Source organism: Silurus meridionalis, chromosome 14 (assembly GCF_014805685.1).
Source record: "Silurus meridionalis isolate SWU-2019-XX chromosome 14, ASM1480568v1, whole genome shotgun sequence".
Lineage (NCBI taxonomy): Eukaryota > Metazoa > Chordata > Actinopteri > Siluriformes > Siluridae > Silurus > Silurus meridionalis.
The window spans coordinates 305192-329167 of record NC_060897.1 but is presented as its reverse complement, the minus strand read 5'-3'; the positions used below and the strand labels follow the sequence as shown (position 1 = coordinate 329167).

General features: G+C 46.1%; 2 protein-coding genes across 2 annotated transcripts in view; one reads left to right on the top strand and one right to left on the bottom strand.

The window, feature by feature from the left end:
* The window catches only part of trpm4a (transient receptor potential cation channel, subfamily M, member 4a), a 57202-nt gene extending 35802 nt beyond the window's left edge, over window positions 1-21400 (bottom strand). Inside the window, exons 1-10 of the mRNA XM_046866604.1 lie at window positions 21346-21400; window positions 20825-21010; window positions 15656-15716; window positions 10334-10511; window positions 9791-9971; window positions 3511-3674; window positions 3057-3234; window positions 1912-1976; window positions 1140-1364; window positions 792-894 (exon numbers count right to left, since the gene is read on the bottom strand). Of these exons, the coding sequence (XP_046722560.1) occupies window positions 792-894; window positions 1140-1364; window positions 1912-1976; window positions 3057-3234; window positions 3511-3674; window positions 9791-9971; window positions 10334-10511; window positions 15656-15716; window positions 20825-21010; window positions 21346-21400 (1396 nt within the window). The remainder of the gene's footprint in view (window positions 1-791; window positions 895-1139; window positions 1365-1911; window positions 1977-3056; window positions 3235-3510; window positions 3675-9790; window positions 9972-10333; window positions 10512-15655; window positions 15717-20824; window positions 21011-21345) is intronic.
* Window positions 21401-21878: 478 nt separating this feature from the next.
* On the top strand, window positions 21879-23903 carry LOC124397106 (DNA-directed RNA polymerase II subunit RPB1-like). The gene has a single exon (XM_046866603.1). The coding sequence runs from the start codon at window positions 21879-21881 to the stop codon at window positions 23901-23903; it is 2025 nt and encodes a 674-aa protein (XP_046722559.1).
* Window positions 23904-23976: the final 73 nt, after the last annotated feature.

Genomic DNA, 23976 nt, shown 5'->3' with positions numbered 1-23976 from the left:
CCAGGACTCTTGATTACATCTACATTTCTGCCATTTGGCAGATGCCCTTATCCAGAGCGATCTCATTCATACAACTGTGCAGCTCTGGAGTAAAGGGCCTTGCTCAGGGGCCCAGTAATGGTAGCCTGGTGCAGCTGGGATTTGAACTCATGACCATGGGATCCAAAATCCAACGCCCCTACGACTAAGATACCACCTCCCCTTTGAATCATCTCAGAGATGATACTAGATGACTGGACTCATTTAATAATGTAGGAATGATTTGGAAAGACACACTCCTGTCACCCAACAAGAAAAAAACAAGCAATGAGGTTCGTAATGATCTGGAGAACGCTACAAGAACATTTAGCTGCACTGAAGGTCCCCAAAAACCTCAGTGGAAGATGTTTGCTCAGTTTCAGCTCTAAGAAGATTCTTACTGCTTCAATTAGGAGGAAAAAGGAACGGCTAAAGCTGAGACCAAGAACCTGATGGTCACTCAGGTGGAGCTCCAGAGATCGTGTTTAGAGATGGGAGAAACATGGAGAAAGACAGTCATCACCTCCACTGATCTGGGCTTTATGGAAGAGGAACCAGATGGACGTCTGTACACAGTACAGGACACGTGAAAGCACTCGCTTGGATCCGTTCACAGATCAGTAACAATATTAGTAACCAGAACATAATAAAAAGTGTAAAAAATAAAGTCTGAATAATTTCTGATTACAGTGAATCAGCGTTTACAGATCAGTGACATTTGCAACTCAAATCACGTGGTCACATGACCCAAGGACACCCAGACGTGAGCTCACCTCCCACTAGCGATTTGAGGATGACCGTGTCGAAATCATCAGGCGTGTCCTGTTCTCCATGGAACACCGTAATCAGAGATCTGTTCTGGTAGATGCTCAGAGACTGCAGACATGCAAACACAGACACACAGACAGACAGACAGAGACACAGACATACAGACAGTGAGAGACAGAGACACAGACAGACAAAGACAGTCAGTGCAACAGATACAGACAGACAGACAGAAAGTAACAGATACAGACAGACAGACAGACAGACAGACAGACAGATATTTTGTTAATGAACATTCTTGTGATTTATTTGTTTAGAATCTGTTCCACAGGAGAAAAGAAGTTTTTTTCTCTCACCTGGTCCACCATCTTCTCCAGTAATTTCTCAGTGGGGAAATATTTCTTGATGATCTCTCTCACTTGATCTCGGATTTCCGAGTTGGGGCGGTCTCCACCCTCCCCTTCTACAGGGGACGCTGCTCGGTTCAGCTCACTCAATAACTCTGAGATCATGTCGGCTGCAGGACCTGAACCATTTAACACTAACCAGGGTGTGGATGCCCTCAGAGACACGTCCATCCTCTGAGCACAGACACAAATCTTCCTTAGACACAGCATGGAGACTCATACAGATTAATCAAGACAGGAAGAGAGACATACAGACATATATTGAGAGAATCAACCACACTGACAGACAGATACAGAGACAGACAGACTGACAGACAGACAGACTGACAGATGGACAGAAAAATATACATAGAGACAGACATTCAATTCAATTCAATTCAATTCATTTTTATTTGTATAGCACTTTTAACAATGAACATTGTCTCAAAGCAGCTTTACACAGACATAACAGATAGCTATAGATGGACAAAAACAGATAGATGGATAGAGACAGACAAAACAAACAGATAGACAGAGAGGCAAACATACACAGAGACAGACAGACAAACAGTAAGACAAATGGACAGACATCAAAGACAGGCAGCCAATCAGGACAAAAGACAGACAGACAGACAGACTAAAAATCAGTAAGGGAGAAGATTAGAGAGAATTTCTGGAACATGTTTGTGAATAATGTAAAGATCATCTGAGTAGAAAACAGAAATACGAGTGAAGAGCAGACCTTCAGCGCAGACGCATCACCCGAGATCAGCATACACAACACGGGGATCTCAATGCTCCCACTACCTGAAGACGAGAAAAAAACGCTTTCATTTTCTCTTCACCTACAATATTTTCCACTGCACAACATCACACAGTTACACTGGAGCCTCCATGACTGGGTAGTACATCAGCCTGACCCTGAGCACCAGCAGGTCCTGGTCTCTCCTGCTCTGAGAACATTAATGACTGGAAAAGTCTGACGTCAATGTAAATCATGAGAATTTTCAGAAGCTCTATTAATGAAACATAAGACACATTTGTCACACTTGTGTTTAGAAGGAGGATACGGATGGGTGAGGAAGACGGGTGTGTTGATCTTTGGAGGTTCCTCCCTTCCTCTTCATCCATTCAAAACCCTTATTTACTTTACATTTCTAATGAAAGAATGAAAGGAAGTTAGCGGTTCACTTTGTGTCACTGTGAGCAGGATATACTGATTCCGTCGCCATGGAAACAAACACAAGGGGGCTAAACTGCACTATAATACACTTCTCAAAAATATAAAGGGAACACTTTAACAACACAATGTAACTCCAAGTCAATCACACTTCTGTCAAATCAAACTGCTCACTTAGGAAGCAACACTGATGGACAATCATCACATGCTGTTGTGCAAATGGAATAGAATGAGAATAGTGGTAGAATGAGACGGAGTCTACAACCCACACAAGTGGCTCAGGTAGTGCAGCTCATCCAGGGTGGCACATCAATGCGAGCTGTGGCAAGAAGGTTTGCTGTGTCTGTCAGCTTAGTGTCCAGAGCATGGAGGTGCTACCAGGAGACAGGCCAGTACTTCAGGAGACGTGGAGAAGGCCGTAGGAGGGCAACAACCCAGCAGCAGGACCGCTACCTCTGCCTTTGTGCAAGGAGGAACAGGAGGAGAAACGATCAGAAACAGACTCCATGAGGGTGGTATGAAGGCCCGACGTCCACAGGTGGGTTGTGCTTACAGTCCAACAACGTGTGCAGGACGTTTGGCATTTCCCAGAGAACACCAAGATTGGCAAATTCGCCACTGGCACCCTGTGCTCTTCACACACACACACGCAAAGACCTGAGGGACGTACTGAAGGAAAATGAAGTATTGTGGTGGGTTTCTCTCACCCCAGATCCCGGTGCGCTGATGGGAGATGAATTTCTCCAGGCTGGTCATGAAGCTGGACTCTCCACCTCTCCGCCCGATGCTCCCATCGTCCACCAGGAGGAAAGCCTGATAATTACTGTCCAGGTAGCACGAGTCCCGCACCGTGTTCTGAACATAATACCTGGCTGGGAAGCTGCCCTAAGAGAGACATGGCTCAGTTAGTGTGTGTTTACCGAGTGAGAGAGAGTGTGTGTGTGTGTGTGTGTGTGTGTGTGTGTGTGTGTGTGTGTGTGTGTACAGATGTATTAGTTAAGTTTTGGTAAATGGGTCATGAGTCAGTATGACACAATCACTTGTTGCTTTTATGAAAGGATGTAAAAGTTCACACACATTATAGTGTGGAGAATGCGTGTGTGTGGGAAAACCGAGACAGACGACGGAGAGATTCTCAGGTGTGCTCTAACACTTTTGCACCTCAGAATTGATGAGTTGCTGGCGGTTGTCCACCAGTCCCCAGGGGGCCACGCCCAGAGCTACCACTTTGGATTGAGACGCAGCTGCGGCTCCGTGATCCCTCACTGCCTCACCCACACAGCGGCCCACACCCTCCCTCAGCCCACTCGTCACGATCCAGGCACCTGAAACACACACACACACACACACACACACACACACACACACACACACACACACACAGCTGATTAAACAGTCTGAAATATTGGACAATATTTGGTTTAGGTTTGAATAATAATATAGATTATTATCCTGTAGCCGCTCCGCCTCGAGCGTCAGCTCCTTTAGTCACTTACGTTATAGCAGCTATAAACTCTCACTATTCTCTCATTATTCTCTCACTTTACATCATGTTACCATACAAACCATATAAAAAGTGTGTAAACTCCTCTGTCTTGTAGATGTTGAGAACATTAAAGCTATGGCTTGACTTCTGACACTGGAGACTCTTCCAGAAAACTTCTATATATCTGGAGGTTTTTATATTCAGTCTGTTATTGATGTGATTGTAATGTCAACAAGTGGTTACTATGGAAACGCTAACGAGCACATGACTATAATGCTGCATTATTCTCAGAGATGATGATGATGAAGATGAAGTCTCTGAGTGTTTATGTGTCCTGCTGGAATTCTCTGCTTTACAGAATGTTCCTGTTTGTGTATTAAAGTGTAGAGTGGTGAGGGGGTGGGGAGGGGGGGGGAGGGGGGCAGGAAGCAGGTAGACGTAGTGGACCGGACGAACGTGATGGACGAGATGGACGAGATGGACGAGCTGCTCTGTTAACATCAGTGCTCACATTCCTCATGCTTCCATGACAAAAGCAGAACATTCAGCAGAAAAACAACTGCGTGTAGAAAATTCCCCCCCAGTTACACAAAAAACAGCGGGTTCATGATCACACACTCGCACAAACACGCACAAACACACACACTCACACATCCACACGCACAAACACACTTCCACTCGCACAAACACACTTCCACTCACAAACACACACACAAACACACTCACACAAACACACTCACACAAACATGCACTCTCATAAACACACTTCCACTCGCACAAACACACTCCCACTGCACAAACACACTCACACACAAACACACTTCCACTCGCACAAACACGCACAAACACTTCCACTCACACAAACAAGCAGTCGCACAAACACACTTCCACTCGCACAAACACACTCCCACTCGCACACACACTCACACAAACTCACACAAACATGCACTCGCATAAACACGCACAAACACACTTTCACTCACACAAACACTTCCATTTGCACAAGCACACACTCACACAAACACACACTCACACAAACACACTTCCACTCACACAAACACACTTCCACTCACAAACACACTTCCACACGCACAAACACACTCACACAAACACACTTCCACTCACACAAACACACACTTGCATAAACACGCACAAACACACTTCCACTCGCAAACACACTTCCACTCGCACAAACACACTCCCACAAACACACACTCACACAAACACACTTTCACTCACAAACACACTTCCACTCACAAACACACACTCACACAAACTCACACAAACACACACTTGCATAAACACGCACAAACACACTTCCACTCGCACAAACACACTTCCACTAGCACAACACACACTCACACACATCCACTCGCACAAACACACTTCCACTGCACAAACACACACTCACAAACACACACACTCACACAAACACGCACAAACACACTTCCACTCGCAAACACACTTCCACTAGCACAAACACACACTCACACACATCCACTCGCACAAACACACTTCCACTCGCACAAACACACACACACACTTCCACTCCCACAAACACACTTCCACTAGCACAAACACACACACACACACTTCCACTCGCACAAACACACTTCCACTCGCATAAACACACTTCACTCACAAACACACTTCCACTGCACAAACACACTCACAAACACACTTCCACTCACAAACACACACTTCCACTGCATAAACACACTTCCACTTGCACAAACACACTTCCACTCGCAAACACACTCACAAACACGCACTTGCATAAACACACTTCCACTGCACAAACACACTCACACAAACACGCACTTGCATAAACACGCACAAACACACTTCCACTCACAAACACACTTCCACTGCACAAACACACACTCACACAAACACACTTCTACTCGCACAAACACACTTCCACTCACAAACACACTTCCACTCGCATAAACACACTTCCACTCGCACACACTCACACATCCACTCGCACAAACACACTTCCACTCGCACAAGCACACACTCACACAAACACACACTCACAAACACACTTCCACTCACACAAACATGCACTCATAAACACACTTCCACTCACAAACACACTCACACAACACACACTCACAAACACACTTCCACTCACACAAACACGCACTTGCATAATCACACACAAACACACTTCCACTCACACAAACCCACTTCCACTGCACAAACACGCACAAACACACTTCCACTCACACAAACACACTTCCACTTGCACAAACACACTTCCACTCGCACAAACACACTCCCACAAACACACTTTCACTCACACAAACACACTTCCACTCGCACAAACACACTCACACGAACACGCACTTGCATAAACACGCACAAACACACTTCCACTCGCACAAACACACTTCCACTGCACAAACACACTTCCACTCGCACAAACACACACTCACACAAACACACTTCCACTCGCTGACAAACACACTTCCACTCGCACAAACACACTTCCACTCACAAACACACACTCACACAAACACACACTCACACAAACACACTTCCACTCGCACAAACACACTTCCACTCACAAACACGCACTCATAAACACACTTCCACTCGCACAAGCACACACTCACACACACACACACACTTCCACTCGCACAAACACACACTCACACAACACACTTCCACTCACACAAACACGCACTTGCATAATCACACACAAACACACTTCCACTCACACAAACCACTTCCACTGCACAAACACGCACAAACACACTTCCACTCACACAAACACGCACTCGCACAAACACACTTCCACTGGCACAAACACAGACTCGCACAAACACACACTCATAAACACGCAAACACACTTCCACAAACACACTTCCACTCGCACAGACACTTCCACTCACACAAACACGCTCGCATAAACACACTTCCACTCGCACAAACACGCACTCACAAACACACACTTCCACTCGCATAAACACACTTCCACTGCACAAACACACTCCACTCGCACAAACACACTCCCACTCGCACAAACACACTCCCACTCGCACAAACACACACACACAAACACACTCACACAAACACACTTCCACTCACACAAACACGCACTTGCATAATCACACAAACACACTTCCACTCACACAAACCCACTTCCACTCGCACACAAACACACACACACACACTTCCACTCACACAAACACGCATCGCATAAACACACTTCCACTGGCACAAACACAGACTCGCACAAACACACACTCGCATGAACACGCACAAACAAACTTTCACTCGCACAGACACTTCCACTCACACAAACACGCACTCGCATAAACACACTTCCACTCGCACAAACACACTTCCACTCGCACAAACACACTCCCACAAACACACTCACAAACACACTCGCATAAACACACTTCCACTCGCACAAACACACACTCACACAAACACGCACTCATAAACACGCACTTGCATAAACACACACTCACAAACACACACTCACACAAACTCACACAAACACGCACTTGCATAAACACGCACAAACACACTTCCACTCGCACAAACACACTTCCACTAGCACAAACACACACTCACAAACACACTTCCACTCACACAAACACACTTGCATAAACACACACTCACAAACACACTTCCACTCACACAACACACTTCCACTGCACAAACACACTTCCACTCACAAACACACTCGCACAAACACACTTCCACTGGCACAAACACAGACTCGCACAAACACACTCGCATAAACACGCAAACACACTTCCACTACAAACACACTTCCACTCACACACAAACACGCACTCATAAACACGCACAAACACACTTCCACTCGCAAACACACTTCCACTCGCACAAACACACTCCCACTCGCATAAACACACTTCCACTCGCACACAAACACACTTCCACTCGCACAAACACACTCCACTCGCACAAACACACTCACAAACACACTTCCACTCGCACAAACACAAACACACTCACACAAACACACTTCCACTCACACAAACACGCACTTGCATAATCACACACAAACACACTTCCACTCACACAAACCCACTTCCACTCGCACAAACACGCACAAACACACTTCCACTCACACAAACACGCACTCGCACAAACACACTTCCACTGGCACAAACACAGACTCGCACAAACACACACTCGCATGAACACGCACAAACAAACTTTCACTGCACAGACACTTCCACTCACACAACACGCACTCGCATAAACACACTTCCACTCGCACAAACACACTTCCACGCACAAACACACTCCCACAAACACACTCACAAACACGCTCGCATAAACACACTTCCACTCGCACAAACACACACTCACACAAACTCACACAAACACGCACTTGCATAAACACGCACTTGCATAAACACGCACAAACACACTTCCACTCGCAAACACACTTCCACTAGCACAAACACACACACACTTCCACTGCACAAACACACTTCCACTGCATAAACACGCACAAACACACACTCACAAACACACTTCCACTCGCACAAACACGCATAAACACACTTCCACTCACAAACACGCATAAACACACTTCCACTCACACACTTCCACTCGCACAAACACACTTCACACAAACACACACTCACACAAACACACACTCACACACAAACACACACACTTCCACTCACACACACTCGCACAAACACACTTCCACTCACACAAACACACACTCACACACAAACACGCACTTGCATAAACACGCACAAACAAACTTCCACTGCACAAACACACTTCCACTCACACAAACACACTTCCACTCACACAACACACACTCACACACACACTCACAAACACACTTCCACTTGCACAAACACACACACTTCCACACAAACACACTTCCACTCGCAAACACACTCCCACTCGCACAAACACAAACACACTCACACAAACACACTTCCACTCACACAAACACGCACTTGCATAATCACACACAAACACACTTCCACTCACACAAACCCACTTCCACTCGCAAACACGCACAAACACACTTCCACTCACACAAACACGCACTGCACAAACACACTTCCACTGGCACAAACACAGACTGCACAAACACACACTCGCATAAACACGCACAAACAAACTTCCACTCGCACAGACACTTCCACTCACACAAACACGCACGCATAAACACACTTCCACTCACAAACACGCACTCACAAACACACACACTCACACACTTCCACTAAACACACTTCCACTCGCACAAACACACTTCCACTCACACAAACACACACTCACACTTCCACTCGCACAAACACAAACACACACTCACACAAACACACTTCCACTCACACAAACACGCACTTGCATAATCACACACAACACACTTCCACTCACACAAACCCACTTCCACTCGCACAAACACGCACAAACACACTTCCACTCACACAAACACACTTCCACTGGCACAAACACAGACTCGCACAAACACACACACTCACAAACACGCACAAACAAACTTCCACTGCACAGACACTTCCACTCACACAAACACGCATAAACACACTTCCACACAAACACACTCGCATAAACACACACTCACACACTCGCACAAACACACTTCCACTCACAAACACACTCACACACACTCGCACAAACACACTCCCACTCGCATAAACACACACTCGCACAAACACACTTCCACTCGCACAAACACGCGCACTCACAAACACACTTCCACTCGCACAAACACAGTCCCACTCGCACAAACACACTTCCAGTTGCACAAACGCGCACTTGCATAAACACTCATTTCCACAAACACACTTCCACTCGCACAAACGCGCATTTGCATTAACACGCACTCGCACACACTCGCACAAAGGCGCACTCACACACACTCGCACAAACATACACACACTCGCACGCACACAGCAGTAATAGGAGGTTGAAGGTCACCTGTGCTCTGTGCAGCTCGGACCAGCCCTTGTCTCACCACGTCTCGTACCCAGCTCCTGACCTTCTCCTTGCCGATGCCCCCCACCACAGACACCACTAGGTTGGGAGAGGGCAGAGCCCAGTGCTGAGTCAGGAGGGCATAGACGAGAGGAGACGGAGTGTCACACGACAAGCGCAGGAACTGAGAAAAACACAAAAGTAACAAAGAAACATAAAGAAACAAAACTCAGCATCAGTTACACATTTATCACGTGGACTCCGGCGATTTGAATACCCTCTTCTGTCTCTCTTTATACATCTGTCTCTCTCTCTGTCTCTCATTATACATCTGTCTCTCTTTATATATCCGTCTCTCTTTCTCTGTCTCTCATTATACGTCTGTCTTTCTTTCTATCTGTCTCACTACACATCTGTCTCTCCGTCTGTTTCAATGTCATTATATATCTGTTTCTTTCAGTCTGTCTGTCTCTAGAAGTGTGCCTCTGTCTCAGTCTTTTTCTCTTTGTGTATTTGTGTGTGTGTGTGTATGTGTGTGTTACGCACATGACTGTGTCTGCGGGCGATGCCGGCAAACTTGAGTTCCCCAAAAGCGTCAGTCGGATACTCAGACGTGTGTTTGGATGAATCCCATTGAGTTACGATGGCAGCACTGAAATAATCACCTGTAGCTGCAGAACCATGAGAACTCTGAGCACCTCCACACTGACACTGATCTCCATTACTGCAGGAAGTGGAGGCAGAGCAGAGAAATGTTACACACAGACACAAAACCCTGCTGAGAAAACAATGTTAGACAGTGAGGTAAGGGCATTAGGACCCTGTGGGGCTGAACGGGAAAGTTGTGCAAGTGCATGAGCTTTTCTTGTTGATTGGCGCTTGAGAAGGGTGGAGCATGCAGCTGGGTGTGGGGCAGGGTGGGTAGGTCTTCTCTTAACTCAACTCATACCACACACACACACACACACACACACACACACACACACACACACACACACACTGGACATTGGACCACAACACCCAGGTCTGGGACGAGACACAGAGGGAACTCAGGAACAAAGTTAATAGTGTAATCTAATTCTCTCTGTGTATTAGATAAAAAACTTTATATACAAAGAACTTTAAGTCAAACCAGTATATATGTGTGTATATATATATATATATATATATATATATATATATATATATATAGTATGTATGTGTGTACACACATACACACACATATACACACACCTTCTGCACACAGATGTAGATAATTATTACTTTCTTATGCCTCATAATTAATTTTCCCCACTTATTTTCTTTTCTCAGTACTGATTAATAATGATTAATATTTGGTGTTGTTCGCCTGTAGCCTCGTTTAAGCATTTAATTGTAAAAACTGTCACTGACATCGTTACATCTTCTTCTTCTTTCACCACAGCGGATCATCCGTCTCCACACCCTCCTGTCCTCTACATCTGCCTCTTTCACACCATCTACCTGCATGTCTTCTCTCACCACATCCATAAACCTCCTCCTTGGTCTTCCTCTTTTCCTCCTTCCTGGTGGCTCCATCCTCAGCATTCTCCTACTGATATACCCCATGTCCCTCTTTTGCACATGTCCAAACCATCTCAATCTCACCTCCTCACCTTGTCTCCAAAACGTCCTACATGCGCTGTCCCTCTAATAAACTCATTTCTAATCCTATCCATCGTCGTCACTCCCAACGAACATCTCAACATCTTCAGCTCTGCTACCTCCAGCTCCACCTCCTGTCTTTTACTCAAAGCCACTGTCTCTAATCCATACAACATCTCAGGTCTCACCACAGTCCTATAAACTTTCCTTTCACTCACAGATACTCTTCTATCACAAATCACTCCTGCTATCACTCTTCTCCACCCACTCCACCCTGCCTGCACTCTTTTCTTCACTTCTCTAACACACTCTCCATCACTCTGCACTGTTGACCCCAGGTACCTGAACTCCTCCACCTTCTCCACCTCTTCTCCCTGCAACCGCACCCTCCACTGCCCTCCTCTCATTCACACACATGTACTCTGTCTTACTCCTACTGACTTTCATTCCTCTTCTCTCCAGCGTGTACCTCCACCTCTCCAGGCTCTTCTCCACCTGCTCACTACTCTCACCACAAATCACAATATCATCTACAAACATCATAGTCCAGGGAGACTCCTGTCTGACGTCATCCATCAACCTGTCCATCACCAGTGCAAAGCGAAATGGGCTCAGCACCATGTCTCTTTGTCTTTCTTTCTATATCCAGATGTCACACCAAGAATCTTTCTAGCTGCCTCCCTGATCACTTCTGCAGTAGTTCCACAATCATCCAGCACCTCTTCACCACCACTGAGCTCCTGTCTGACCTCTTCCCTGAACCTCACACTACAGTCTTCCTCCTTCAGCTTCCACCATCTTATTCTTCTTTCAGTACTCACTCTCCTCCTCTTCTTCTTCGCCTCCAAAACCATCCTACAGACCACCAGCCGATGCTGTCTAGCTACACTGTCCCCCGCCAACACCTTACAGTCTCCAATCTCCTTCAGGTTACATCTCCTACATAGAACATAGTCCACCTGTGTGCACCTTCCCCCACTCTTATACGTCACCCTATGATCCTCCTTCTTCTTAAAATACGTGTTCACCACTGCCATTTCCATCCTTTTAGCAAAATCTACCACCATCTGCCCTTCCACATTCCTCTCCTTAAAACCATACCTACCATCACCTCCTCATCACCTCTGTTCCCTTCACCTACATGCCCATTAAAGTCTGCCCCAATCACCAATCTTTCATTCCTACGTTCACCTTCTACCACTTCATCTAATTCACTCCAGCACTTGTGGCGCATAAACACTGATGGCATTTATCATCACCCCTTCATCTTCCAGCTTCACGATCATCACCCTATCAGAAACTCTTCACCTCCACTACACTCTTACTGTACTCTTCCTTCAGAATCCCCCTACACCATTTCTCTTCCCATCCACACCATGATAGAACAGTTTAAACACCTCCAATGTTCCTGCTCTTACTCCCTTTCCACTTGGTCTCCTGAACACACAACATCTCTACCTTTCTCCTCTCCATCATATCAGCTCCCTCTCTCCCTTTACCCGTCATAGTACCAACATTTAAACTACCAACCAGAACCTCCACTTCTCCTCCACTCTCCTCCACTTCTCCTTTCCCTGCCGTCTCTGTAGACGTCTTCCTCCTCTCCTTCTCCTCCTTCAGACAACAGTAGCACAATTTCGACCAGTACCCTGTTGTTAATGATACCTGTGGTGGTTGTTGGTAACCCGGCCTCGACTGATCTGCTATGAAATTCTGATTCGGGATCTGTATATTAGATTTGGCACGTTTTACTCTGGACGTCTGTCATAACACAAACCTCCACATTTATCTGGGCCTGAGACACTGAGACTCACCTGGGTGTGTAACACTGATGACTAACGTTGCTACATATGATAAATAAACTTGACTTTTGAGTTTATAAAAATTTTTTTTTTTCAAAGACTGGATTTATTTTTTGACATCCTCCCCACTACATTCATACACGTTAAACGTTTATGTTTATACATTTATTTATGTTTAATTAACGGGATAGAATCCATGAACCACCCTGGGCCTCTCTGCTTCACTTCGTCATCAGGGAACCACTACAACTGGGATCGTCACTGACGGCCATCTTCAAAATGTTTACATCATTCAGATGTCTTGCTCAGTGTCTGATCACTGAACTGTTCTTTTCTGACAGCATCAGGCAGGAGTTATACTGGAATACGGCTGATCGAGTCCGAGTCCAGCTTCTCAGCAGCTTTTGATGATGGAAGTGAATTATTTAGAGTGAAACCCAGATGGGTAACGTTACACTCCGTGTCACTGCATTACACCTCTAATTAACACCTTCACACAAACATGTCACTGTACACTTGTCTCACAACATCCACCATCCTCAACCACAACATGGCAACCGGCACACCGTATCATCTTTCCCTCTCAGTGCTCCTGGCTGCTCTCCGCCTCATCCATCCTGATGCTCTACTTCTGGATAAAGTTCTTATCACCCAAACACCACTCCCTGGAAATTCTCCATATAAACAGCCTGATGGTCCATGACGACACGTCCATGGAGATCATGGTGAGACTATAATGAAGTGAGTCAGCACTTTGTGATCATTTATCACAGCAATATCTGGTGTAGATGAAGATAAGGTGTGAGGGAGTGTTTATTCCCACAGTCACCTATGACCTGAATGAACAGAATTAAATGCTTCTGCTTTGTGTTCACTCATCCAAATCTCTGAATAAGAATTCAAAAAGGAGAGAGAGAAATAAAAAGAAGAACAGATTATAACTTGTTCCTTTTTCTTTACAGACGGCTGTCTGAGGTTTGAGCTCCAGCGTGGAAACATTTTTCACAGACACGACACGCCTCTGAAAGCCTCTCCCCCACTGTACATCAGCCATCTTCATCCAATTATCTACACTAATCATCTTCATCACTTACCACTCATGCTTATTTAATCATCTACATCTTCAATTTATTTCAATTCATTACATGTTTATTTGTATTGTTATTTTAATAATGAACATCGTCTCAGAGCAGCTTTACACAGATAATGTGGAGATAAAAATGAAGATGTTCTTTATAAGTGTAAGTTTGACTCAAGAGGGAACCTCATCCTCATCTGGGTTCCACCGAATGTCTATTGTACATTTCATCAATCATCTTTATCCTCAATCATCCTTATCCAGTCATCATCATCAATCATCTTCATCCTCAATCATCCTTATGCAGTCATGAATCTCTCTCTCAGTATCATGTGTTCCACACATTTAATCTCAATCTTTAAATTAAGTTTATTCAGTTCGTCGCGAAGAACAGGACTTCAAACACACACAAACACACACTGCATACACACACTCGAGACAGACACACACACACACACACACACACACACACACACACACACAAAACAAAGGCTTCTCCTGAAAAAGTAATTTCAAAGGGACTGGAATTTGGCATAAAACAAGTTTGGCAGCATTGTGTGTGTGTGTGTGTGTGTGTGTGTGTGTGTGTGTGTGTGTGTGTATAGTGTGTGTGTGTGTATAGTGTAGTGTGTAGTGTAGTGTAGTGTGTGTATAGTGTAGAAAGTGTGTGTAGGGCGTAGTGTAATGTAGTGTATGTAGTGTGTGGTGTATGTGTGTGTGTGTGTGTGTGTGTGTGTGTGTTGTGTAGAGAGTGTGTGTAGTGCGTGGTGTAATGTAGTGTGTGTGTGTGTAGTGTATGTGTAGTATGCGTGTGTGTGTGTGTGTGTGCGTGTGTGTGTGTAGAGTGTGTGTGTGTGTAGTGTGTAGTGTGTATAGTGTAGAAAGTGTGTGTAGTGCGATGTAGTGTGCGTGTGTAGTGTGCGTGTGTAGTGTGCGTGTGTATAATGTAGAGTGTGTGTGTGTGTGCGTGTGTATAATGTAGAGTGTGTGTATAGTGTAGTGTGTGTAGTGTGTGTAATGTAGTGTAGTGTAATGTGTGTAGTGTGTATAGTGTAGAAAGTGTGTGTAGTGCGTGTGTAATGTAGTGTAGTGTGTGTGTAGTGTAGTGTGAGTGTGTATAGTGTAGAGTGTGTGTAGTGTAGTGTAGTGTGTAATGTGTGTGTGTGTAGTGAGTGTGTGTGTGTGTAGTGTGTGTGTGTGTATATGTGTGTGTGTGTGTGTGTGTGTGTGTAGTGTGTGTGTGTGTGTGTGTGTGTGTTTTCTCTCCTGGGATCTACAGGTAAGATCATGTTTTAGTTACATTCCTCACAGTCACAGTTTAATGCTGACGGCGGCGAGAAGCAGACAAGCAGCAGCACGTCGTACCTGAGAGGATCCTCCACAACGACGTACACACTCTCTTCTTTATTACCTTCGGAATCCAACCCTGAAAACCAGAGAGAGAGAGAGAGAGAGGAGAGAGAGAGAGAGGGAGAGAGAGAGAGGAGAGAGAGAGAGGGATGAGTGGAGAGAGAGAGGGAGGGATGAGTGGAGAGAGAGAGAGAGAGAGAGAGAGAGAGAGAAGGGAGGGATGAGTGGAGAGAGAGAGAGAGAGAGAGAGAGAGAGAGAGAGAGAGAGGAGGGATGAGTGGAGAGAGAGAGAGAGAGAGAGAAGGGAGGGATGAGTGGAGGAGAGAGAGAGAGAGAGAGAGAGAGAGAGAGAGAGAAGGGAGGGATGAGTGGAGGAGAGAGAGAGAGAGAGAGAGAGAGAGAGAGAGAGAGAGAGAGAGAGAGAGAGAGAGAGAGAGAGAGAGAGAGAGAGAGTGGAGAGAGAGAGAGAGAGAGAGAGGGATGAGTGGAGGAGAGAGAGAGAGAGAGAGAGAGAGAGAGAGAGAGAGAGAGAGAAGGGAGGGATGAGTGGAGAGAGAGAGAGAGAGAGAGAGAGAGAGAGAGAGAGAGAGAGAGAGAGAGAGGGAGGGATGAGTGGAGAGAGAGAGAGAGAGAGAGAAGGGAGGGATGAGTGGAGGAGAGAGAGAGAGAGAGAGAGAGAGAGAGAGAGAGAGAGAGAGAGAGAGAGGGAGGGATGAGTGGAGGAGAGAGAGAGAGAGAGAGAGAGAGAGAGAGAGAGAGAGAGAGAGAGAGAGAGAGAGAGAGAGAGAGAGAGAGAGAGAGAGGGAGGGATGAGTGGAGGAGAGAGAGAGAGAGAGAGAGAGAGAGAGAGAGGGATGAGTGGAGGAGAGAGAGAGAGAGAGAGAGAGAGAGAGAGAGAAGGGAGGGATGAGTGGAGGGAGAGAGAGAGAGAGGTTATGAGTCACAGCAGCTCTGATTGAAGTAAATCGTGGTTTATTTATAAACTTGAACTCGTTCTGATGTGTTATCGTTTCCATAGCAACAGCTGGTTCAGAGGGACGTAGACGGCACACACTCCACTGATAAATCACGTTTTTACACGTCTTCACGACAGAGGAAGATACACTCATTCACTGTGTCTAAATACTGTGATGAAACAGCGTGTGAGTTTTATTTCTGAATGAACTGTTGGAGTTAAAAAGGGAAATACAGTGGTGTGAAAACGTACAGCTTCACGCACAGTCACAGGGAGCACCAACCCTCATAAGTCAGTGTGCTGAAAGACCTCGTCTTGTGTACGTCAGGAGCCGTGGGACTGGTGCTGGTCTGATCACATGTGTAACTAGCGTGTTAGAACAAACGTGAAATTCCACGTGCAAAAGAGATGTTTGATGTGATGGACATTTGACATGCAGGCGATGCTGCAACGAGTCTGTCGAGGTGTTTTGAGTGGCACATGTGCTTCAAGAGTGGAAGAACATCATGAATGAGCTCAACCCTCAAAAATGTTCAAAACATTCGTGCATGATGATCCAGAACATGCGGTTGTGTGTGTTGCCCCCGGATCTGTGCTGCACTAGTCTTAGAAACGTGATGGTACTTGGTGAATTAATCAAATGTAAATGTTTTTTGTTTTCTGTTTTTAAAAAAGTCATCGTTTGTGTACATCAGAGAAACAGAACACCAGGAAAATAATCAACATCAGTGTGCGACCAGTGAATCCACATTAATGATTATTTGAAGCTAAATTGTTGAGAAGTAACTATAAACTGATATAAAAAAAAAAAACAGATGTGTTGTGGTACATCAGGATGAGAGCAGAAGCTCCACCTCGTCACACAGTCAGGAAAGAGAGAGAAGCAGATGAATGCAGGCAGGATGGCTGGGTGTTCTGCAGAGAGAACTGAGGCAACTGAGGAACATCAACCATGGCTTCAGCACAGATAGTGGAGAATGCTGTGTGTGTGTGTGTGTGTGTGTGTGTGTGTGTGTGTGTGTGTAATTCAGGCATCAGTTCCTGCTTGTTTTTACTTGTGCTTTCCCCAACAGCCGTTTAAAATTCTCTCTCTCTCTGTTGGTTCTCAATCTCATACACACTCTGAGAGAGAACCAAAACAATCTCCTCAAATATCCAAGCTGAAGCCATTGTTCATGTTCCACTGGCCGTGAAACACACGAACTTTACCTGCAGTGCTGCTTAGCAACTAAACCCTACTGTAAACACACCACATTGTGTAGCAGAAGAATGAGTTATTATCAGGATTATTATTCTAATAAACTCAGATGATTAACAGAATACTGGATTTCACTTCCTGTCATACCAAACGTCCTAACCCCTGTACCACACACACACACACACACACACACACTTCCCATCACCCAGGTGAAGTCCCAGGCTGGAGTGATGGTGTTGTGTTTGATCTCCTGAAGGCGTCCATACTACAGAGGAAGTTGTGTGTTGTGAGGTGTTTGTTATTGTGTTTGGTTTTTGTGCAGCTTGTAGCTGAATGATTGTGTCGGTGTAATATTCACCCTCAGGCACCACAAATATCCAGAGATGTTTTATTTCCTGTTACGGATTTAAACCCAATCACTGTACTCCCCGAGGCTACAGACGTCACTCCACAGCCCCAGTAACAGCTGGGATGAACTGGAACTGGAGACTCCTTACACAAACACATGATCTCATGAATGCTTTTGTAGCTGAATAAACACTAATTCACTCAGCCACACCTTGAAGTCTGGTGGAAAAGGTTCCCAGAAACAGTGAAACTCATTAGAACAGTAAACATCTGCAGTGAGACGTGTGAGAGCTTATGGGTGAAATAGACAGGGGGTGTACATACTTTAGGACATATAGCATATCTATATATATCTATATGAGGGGTTATAAACACCTCAGTGTGAGTGTGTGTTAATATATACTGTGTGTATACGAGATCAGTGTGTGTGTGTAATGTATAGGTGTGTGTGTGTGTGTGTGTGTGTGTGTGTGTTAGTATATACTCTGTGTATGTCAAGTGAACTCTCGCACACTCTCTTCCCCACACACACACACACACACACACACACACACACACACACACACACTCACACATTAAAATTATAATAAAAGTGGAGTTCCAGAGCAGAAACACTTTCAATGAGAACTCTTTCAGGACACAGAGAAACATCTTCATCATCTTCAGATCTGAAAGTGTGTAAATGTTGACGGTGGTAAAATAAGGGTGTGATTAGTGCAGGATCCTCGTAGCCCCGGGGGGAAACTTACACATCTCACACTATTGTGCTGAAGAAGGAAACGTGCACAAAGCTGATGTTACTGTGTTTTATTTATTAAACTCAGATAATAAAATAAAAGCTGGAGAGTATTTAATATTTAACACCTAATTATTAGTCTGCAACATCAGTAAACACCAGTCCCTGCTCTCAGACGCCATTTCTGTCCCAGGATGTGACCTGTTTACTTTTCCTTAATCAAACACCTTTCCCCAAACACCTATTCACCTATACACCTAAACACCTGTACACCTGTACACCTAAACACCTGTACACCTATACACCTGTACACCTAAACACCTGTACACCTATACACCTAAACATCTGTACACCTATACACCTATACACCTGTACACCTAAACACCTATACACCTATACACCTATACACCTAAACATCTGTACACCTATACACCTAAACACCTGTACACCTGTACACCTGTACACCTAAACATCTGTACACCTAAACATCTGTACACCTAAACACCTAAACATCTGTACACCTATACACCTAAACATCTGTACACCTATACACCTAAACATCTGTACACCTAAACACCTAAACATCTGTACACCTATACATCTATACACCTAAACATCTGTACACCTATACACCTAAACATCTGTACACCTATACATCTGTACACCTGTACACCTATACACCTATACACCTAAACATCTGTACACCAATACACCTAAACATCTGTACACCTATACACCTAAACATCTGTACACCTATACACCTAAACATCTGTACACCTATACACCTGAACATCTGTACACCTATACACCTGAACATCTGTACACCTAAACATCTGTACACCTATACACCTAAACATCTGTACACAAACATCTGTACACCTATGTACCTGAACACCTGTACACATATACACCTGAACATCTGTACACCTATACACCTGAACATCTGTACACCTAAACACCTTAACATCTGTACACCTGAACACCTATACAGCTAAACATTTGTACAGCTAAACATCTGTACACCTATACACCTGAACATCTATACACCTATACACATGAACATCTGTAAACCTATACAGCTTAACATCTGTACAGCTGAACATCTGTACATCTAAACATTCATACACCTGAACATCTGTACACCCATTCAGTTAAAGTCAGTAAATTTACTGTGAAATTGAGGAGAATTTATTTTTATATGTAAACGGTGTAAATATAATAAAATGAACATTAATAAAAACATTCAATACATTTGATCTGTTCATTTCACCGACACCATGTGGAGTTTTTAATCCAATGTAGTTTTCCTGCATAACTCAACTTTAAAATATTTAATAATTTGACCTACCACCAAAGAAAAGTTCCATTTAGTACCAATAGTTCTGAAAGTTCAGCATCTTTCAGTTCTGAGAACTCTGAATCTTTAGTTATTAGAGTTCAGTATCTTTGATTCTGATTGTTCAGCAGCATTTGGTTCCGTGAGTTCAGTACCCTTTAGTTCTGGGAGTTCAGTACCCTTTAGTTCTGTTTTTAGTTCTAGTTTTAGTAGAACTGAAACACTCCCCACACAAACCTCCTCCGTCTGCTGGACTTCATATTGACCGGATTAACCCTCTAGAACTCAGGGTGTGTGTGTACTGAACATCAAACATCAAACTTACACACTTTATCAGTAAAACCCACAGAATTCGCAGGTTCTCATCAGAACCGTAACTGAATGTCCAGGAACGTTAGTATTTACTGTACTTTACTAAACACTGCACACATTCATGTTTTCACAACTCTACACAACTCTACACAACACCACAGGACACACATTCCTTATTAACGATGCAGTGCAGTGGGTCGGTTCGGACGGTTCCCGATCGCGCGCGCAGTCGCGGTGGAAGAAAAAAAAAAAAAAAACTTTCACTTTATAGTTTAGAAAGAAATCAAATCCACACCAACCTGATCTTTTTCTCCTTTTACAGACCCTTCCCTTCCCAACTCGTTCTCTCTGTCTGGAGTCATGTCTCCTTCCACCTGCTCGGTTCCCCTCCGGTTCCCCTCCGGTTCCTGCGCGCGCTCTAAGGAACAATCGCGCTGCGCCGTGGGGATGATCTTCCACTCGCGGGTGGATGGTCCACGGCCATAGAGTTGTTCACTTTCTGCGTTTCTAAATCGTTCTCCTCTACATGCACGAGCTCGAAGCCCCACCCGCGCGGCCACTTCTCCACCGCCCCTCGCGCGCACCTCTCTAATTTACTTCTGTCGCGAGACCTCCGCCATGTTTTTTTTTTTTTTTTTTTTTTTGCCGGCGCAGGTAAACAGTTACGCCCAGTCTGGCCACGCCCACTACAGGTGAGTCTACTCCTTTCTAAATGCAAATAATGTAGAAGTTCATGAACCTTAATGGTCTAAAGGCTTTCTGCAGTGCTGATCTGATCTGAGTTCAGTGCAGTGAACAGACCAGTAGAGACCACACTCACCCAGACTTACTATCATCATCATCATCTTCATCTTCATGAGCATGTTGCTGGGCATGCTGCTACAGGAAACTAATCACTGGCAGGACAAAAAAGAACAAAAATAACAAATCCAGCTTGTCAAGAAAACGTGAAGACTCCTCTGTCCAAAAACGTCAGCGCTGTCCTTCAAACTGTTACAGAGCTCTGACCCTGAAAACTCCTTCAGATCCACCTCCACATTCATTATTCACCCATCGGCATTTATCTGTCATTCTGTCAAATCTGTCATTCCAATAAAGTCCCTCAAAAACTAGATTATAGTCCAATATCAAACCTCCTCTTTATCTCCAAGATTCTAGAAAAGGTTGGAGCACAGCAGTTCTGCTCACATCTACTGAGGAACAATGAGTTACTTTTGTGTAAAATGTTGCTCTTAATAAAAAACGGTGAATTTCTAGACATGCTACTGCTGGAAGGTGTGAGGATCGCTGGAATTTAGTAACCTGGAATGGAAACTAAACTTCACACCTTTGTGTGGACTGGTAGAGGGATTTATGGCCCTACAGCCCCACACACTGCCCCCACATCCCCACACAGTCCCCCACATCCCCATACACTGCCCCTCACAACTCCACACAGTCCCCACATCCCCACACTGCCCCCACATCCCCACACAGTCCCCCACATCCCCACACTGCCCCTCACAACTCCACACAGTCCCCACATCCCCACACACTGCCCCTCACATCCACACAGTCCCCACATCCCCACACACTGCCCCTCACAACTCCACACAGTCCCCCACATCCCCACACAGTCCCCCATCCCCACACACTGCCCCTCACAACTCCACACAGTCCCCACATCCCCACACACTGCCCCTCACAACCCACACAGTCCCCACATCCCCACACTGCCCCTCACAACTCCACACAGTCCCCACATCCCCACACACTGCCCCTCACAACTCCACACAGTCCCCACATCCCCACACTGCCCCTCACATCCCCACACACTGCCCCTCACAACCCACACAGTCCCCACAGTCCCCACATCCCCACACACTGCCCCTCACATCCCCACATCCCCACACAGTCCCCCACATCCCCACAGTCCCCCACATCCCCACACACTGCCCCTCACAACTCCACACAGTCCCCCACATCACCACAGTCCCCACATCCCCACACACTGCCCCTCACAACTACACAGTCCCCACATCACCACAGTCGTCCACATCCCCACACACTGCCCCTCACAACTACACACAGTCCCCCACATCCCCACAGATCCCCACACACTGCCCCTCACAACTACACACAGTCCCCCACATCCCCACACACTGCCCCTCACAACTACACACAGTCCCCCACATCCCCACACACTGCCCCTCACAACTACACAGTCCCCACATCCCCACAGTCCCCACATCCCCACACTGCCTCACAACTCCACACAGTCCCCCACATCCCCACAGTCCCCACATCCCCACACACTGCCCCTCACAACTCCACACAGTCCCCACATCCCCACACTGCCCCTCACAACTCCACAGTCCCCCACATCCCCACACACTGCCCCCACATCCCCACACAGTCCCCCACATTGCCACTCACAACTCCACACAGTCCCCCACATCACCACAGTCCCCACATCCCCACACACACTGCCCCTCACAACTACACAGTCCCCACATCACCACAGTCGTCCACATCCCCACACACTGCCCCTCACAAATACACACAGTCCCCCACATCCCCACAGATCCCCACACACTGCCCCTCACAACTACACACAGTCCCCCACATCCCCACACACTGCCCCTCACAACTACACACAGTCCCCCACATCCCCACACTGCCCCTCACAACTCACACAGTCCCCACAGTCCCCACATCCCCACATCCCCACACTGCCCCTCACAACTACACACAGTCCCCACATCACCACAGTCCCCCACATCCCCACACACTGCCCCTCACAACTCACACAGTCCCCACAGTCCCCACAGTCCCCACATCCCCACACACACTGCCCCTCACAACTCCACACAGTCCCCCACATCCCCACACACACTGCCCCTCACAACTCCACACAGTCCCCACATCCCCACACACTGCCCCTCACAACTCCACACAGTCCCCACATCCCCACACACTGCCCCTCACAACTCCACAGTCCCCACATCCCCACACACTGCCCCTCACAACTCACACAGTCCCCACATCCCCACACACTGCCCCTCACAACTTCACACAGTCCCCACATCCCCACACAGCCACTCACAACTCCACACAGTCCCCACATCCCCACACACTGCCCCTCACAACTCAACACAGTCCCCCACATTGCCACTCACAACTCCACACAGCTCCCCACATCCCCACACAGCCACTCACAACTCCACACAGCCCCCACATCCCCACACAGCCACTCACAACTCCACACAATCCCCACATCCCCACACACTGCACCTCACAACTCCCACAGTCCCCCACATCCCCACACACTGCCACTCACAACTCCACACAGTCACTCACATCCCCCACATTCCCCTCACACAGTGCAAGTGTTTTTAAAAGATTAAAAACGTGTGCAAGTGTGAGAGAGAAAGCGTGTGTGAAGGTGTTTGTGTGTGTGTGTAAGAGTCAG

Coding starts and splice junctions, on each gene's coding strand:
- LOC124397106 (XM_046866603.1), top strand. CDS start 21,879: ATGGCCCTACAGCCCCACACACTGCCCCCACATCCCCACACAGTCCCC.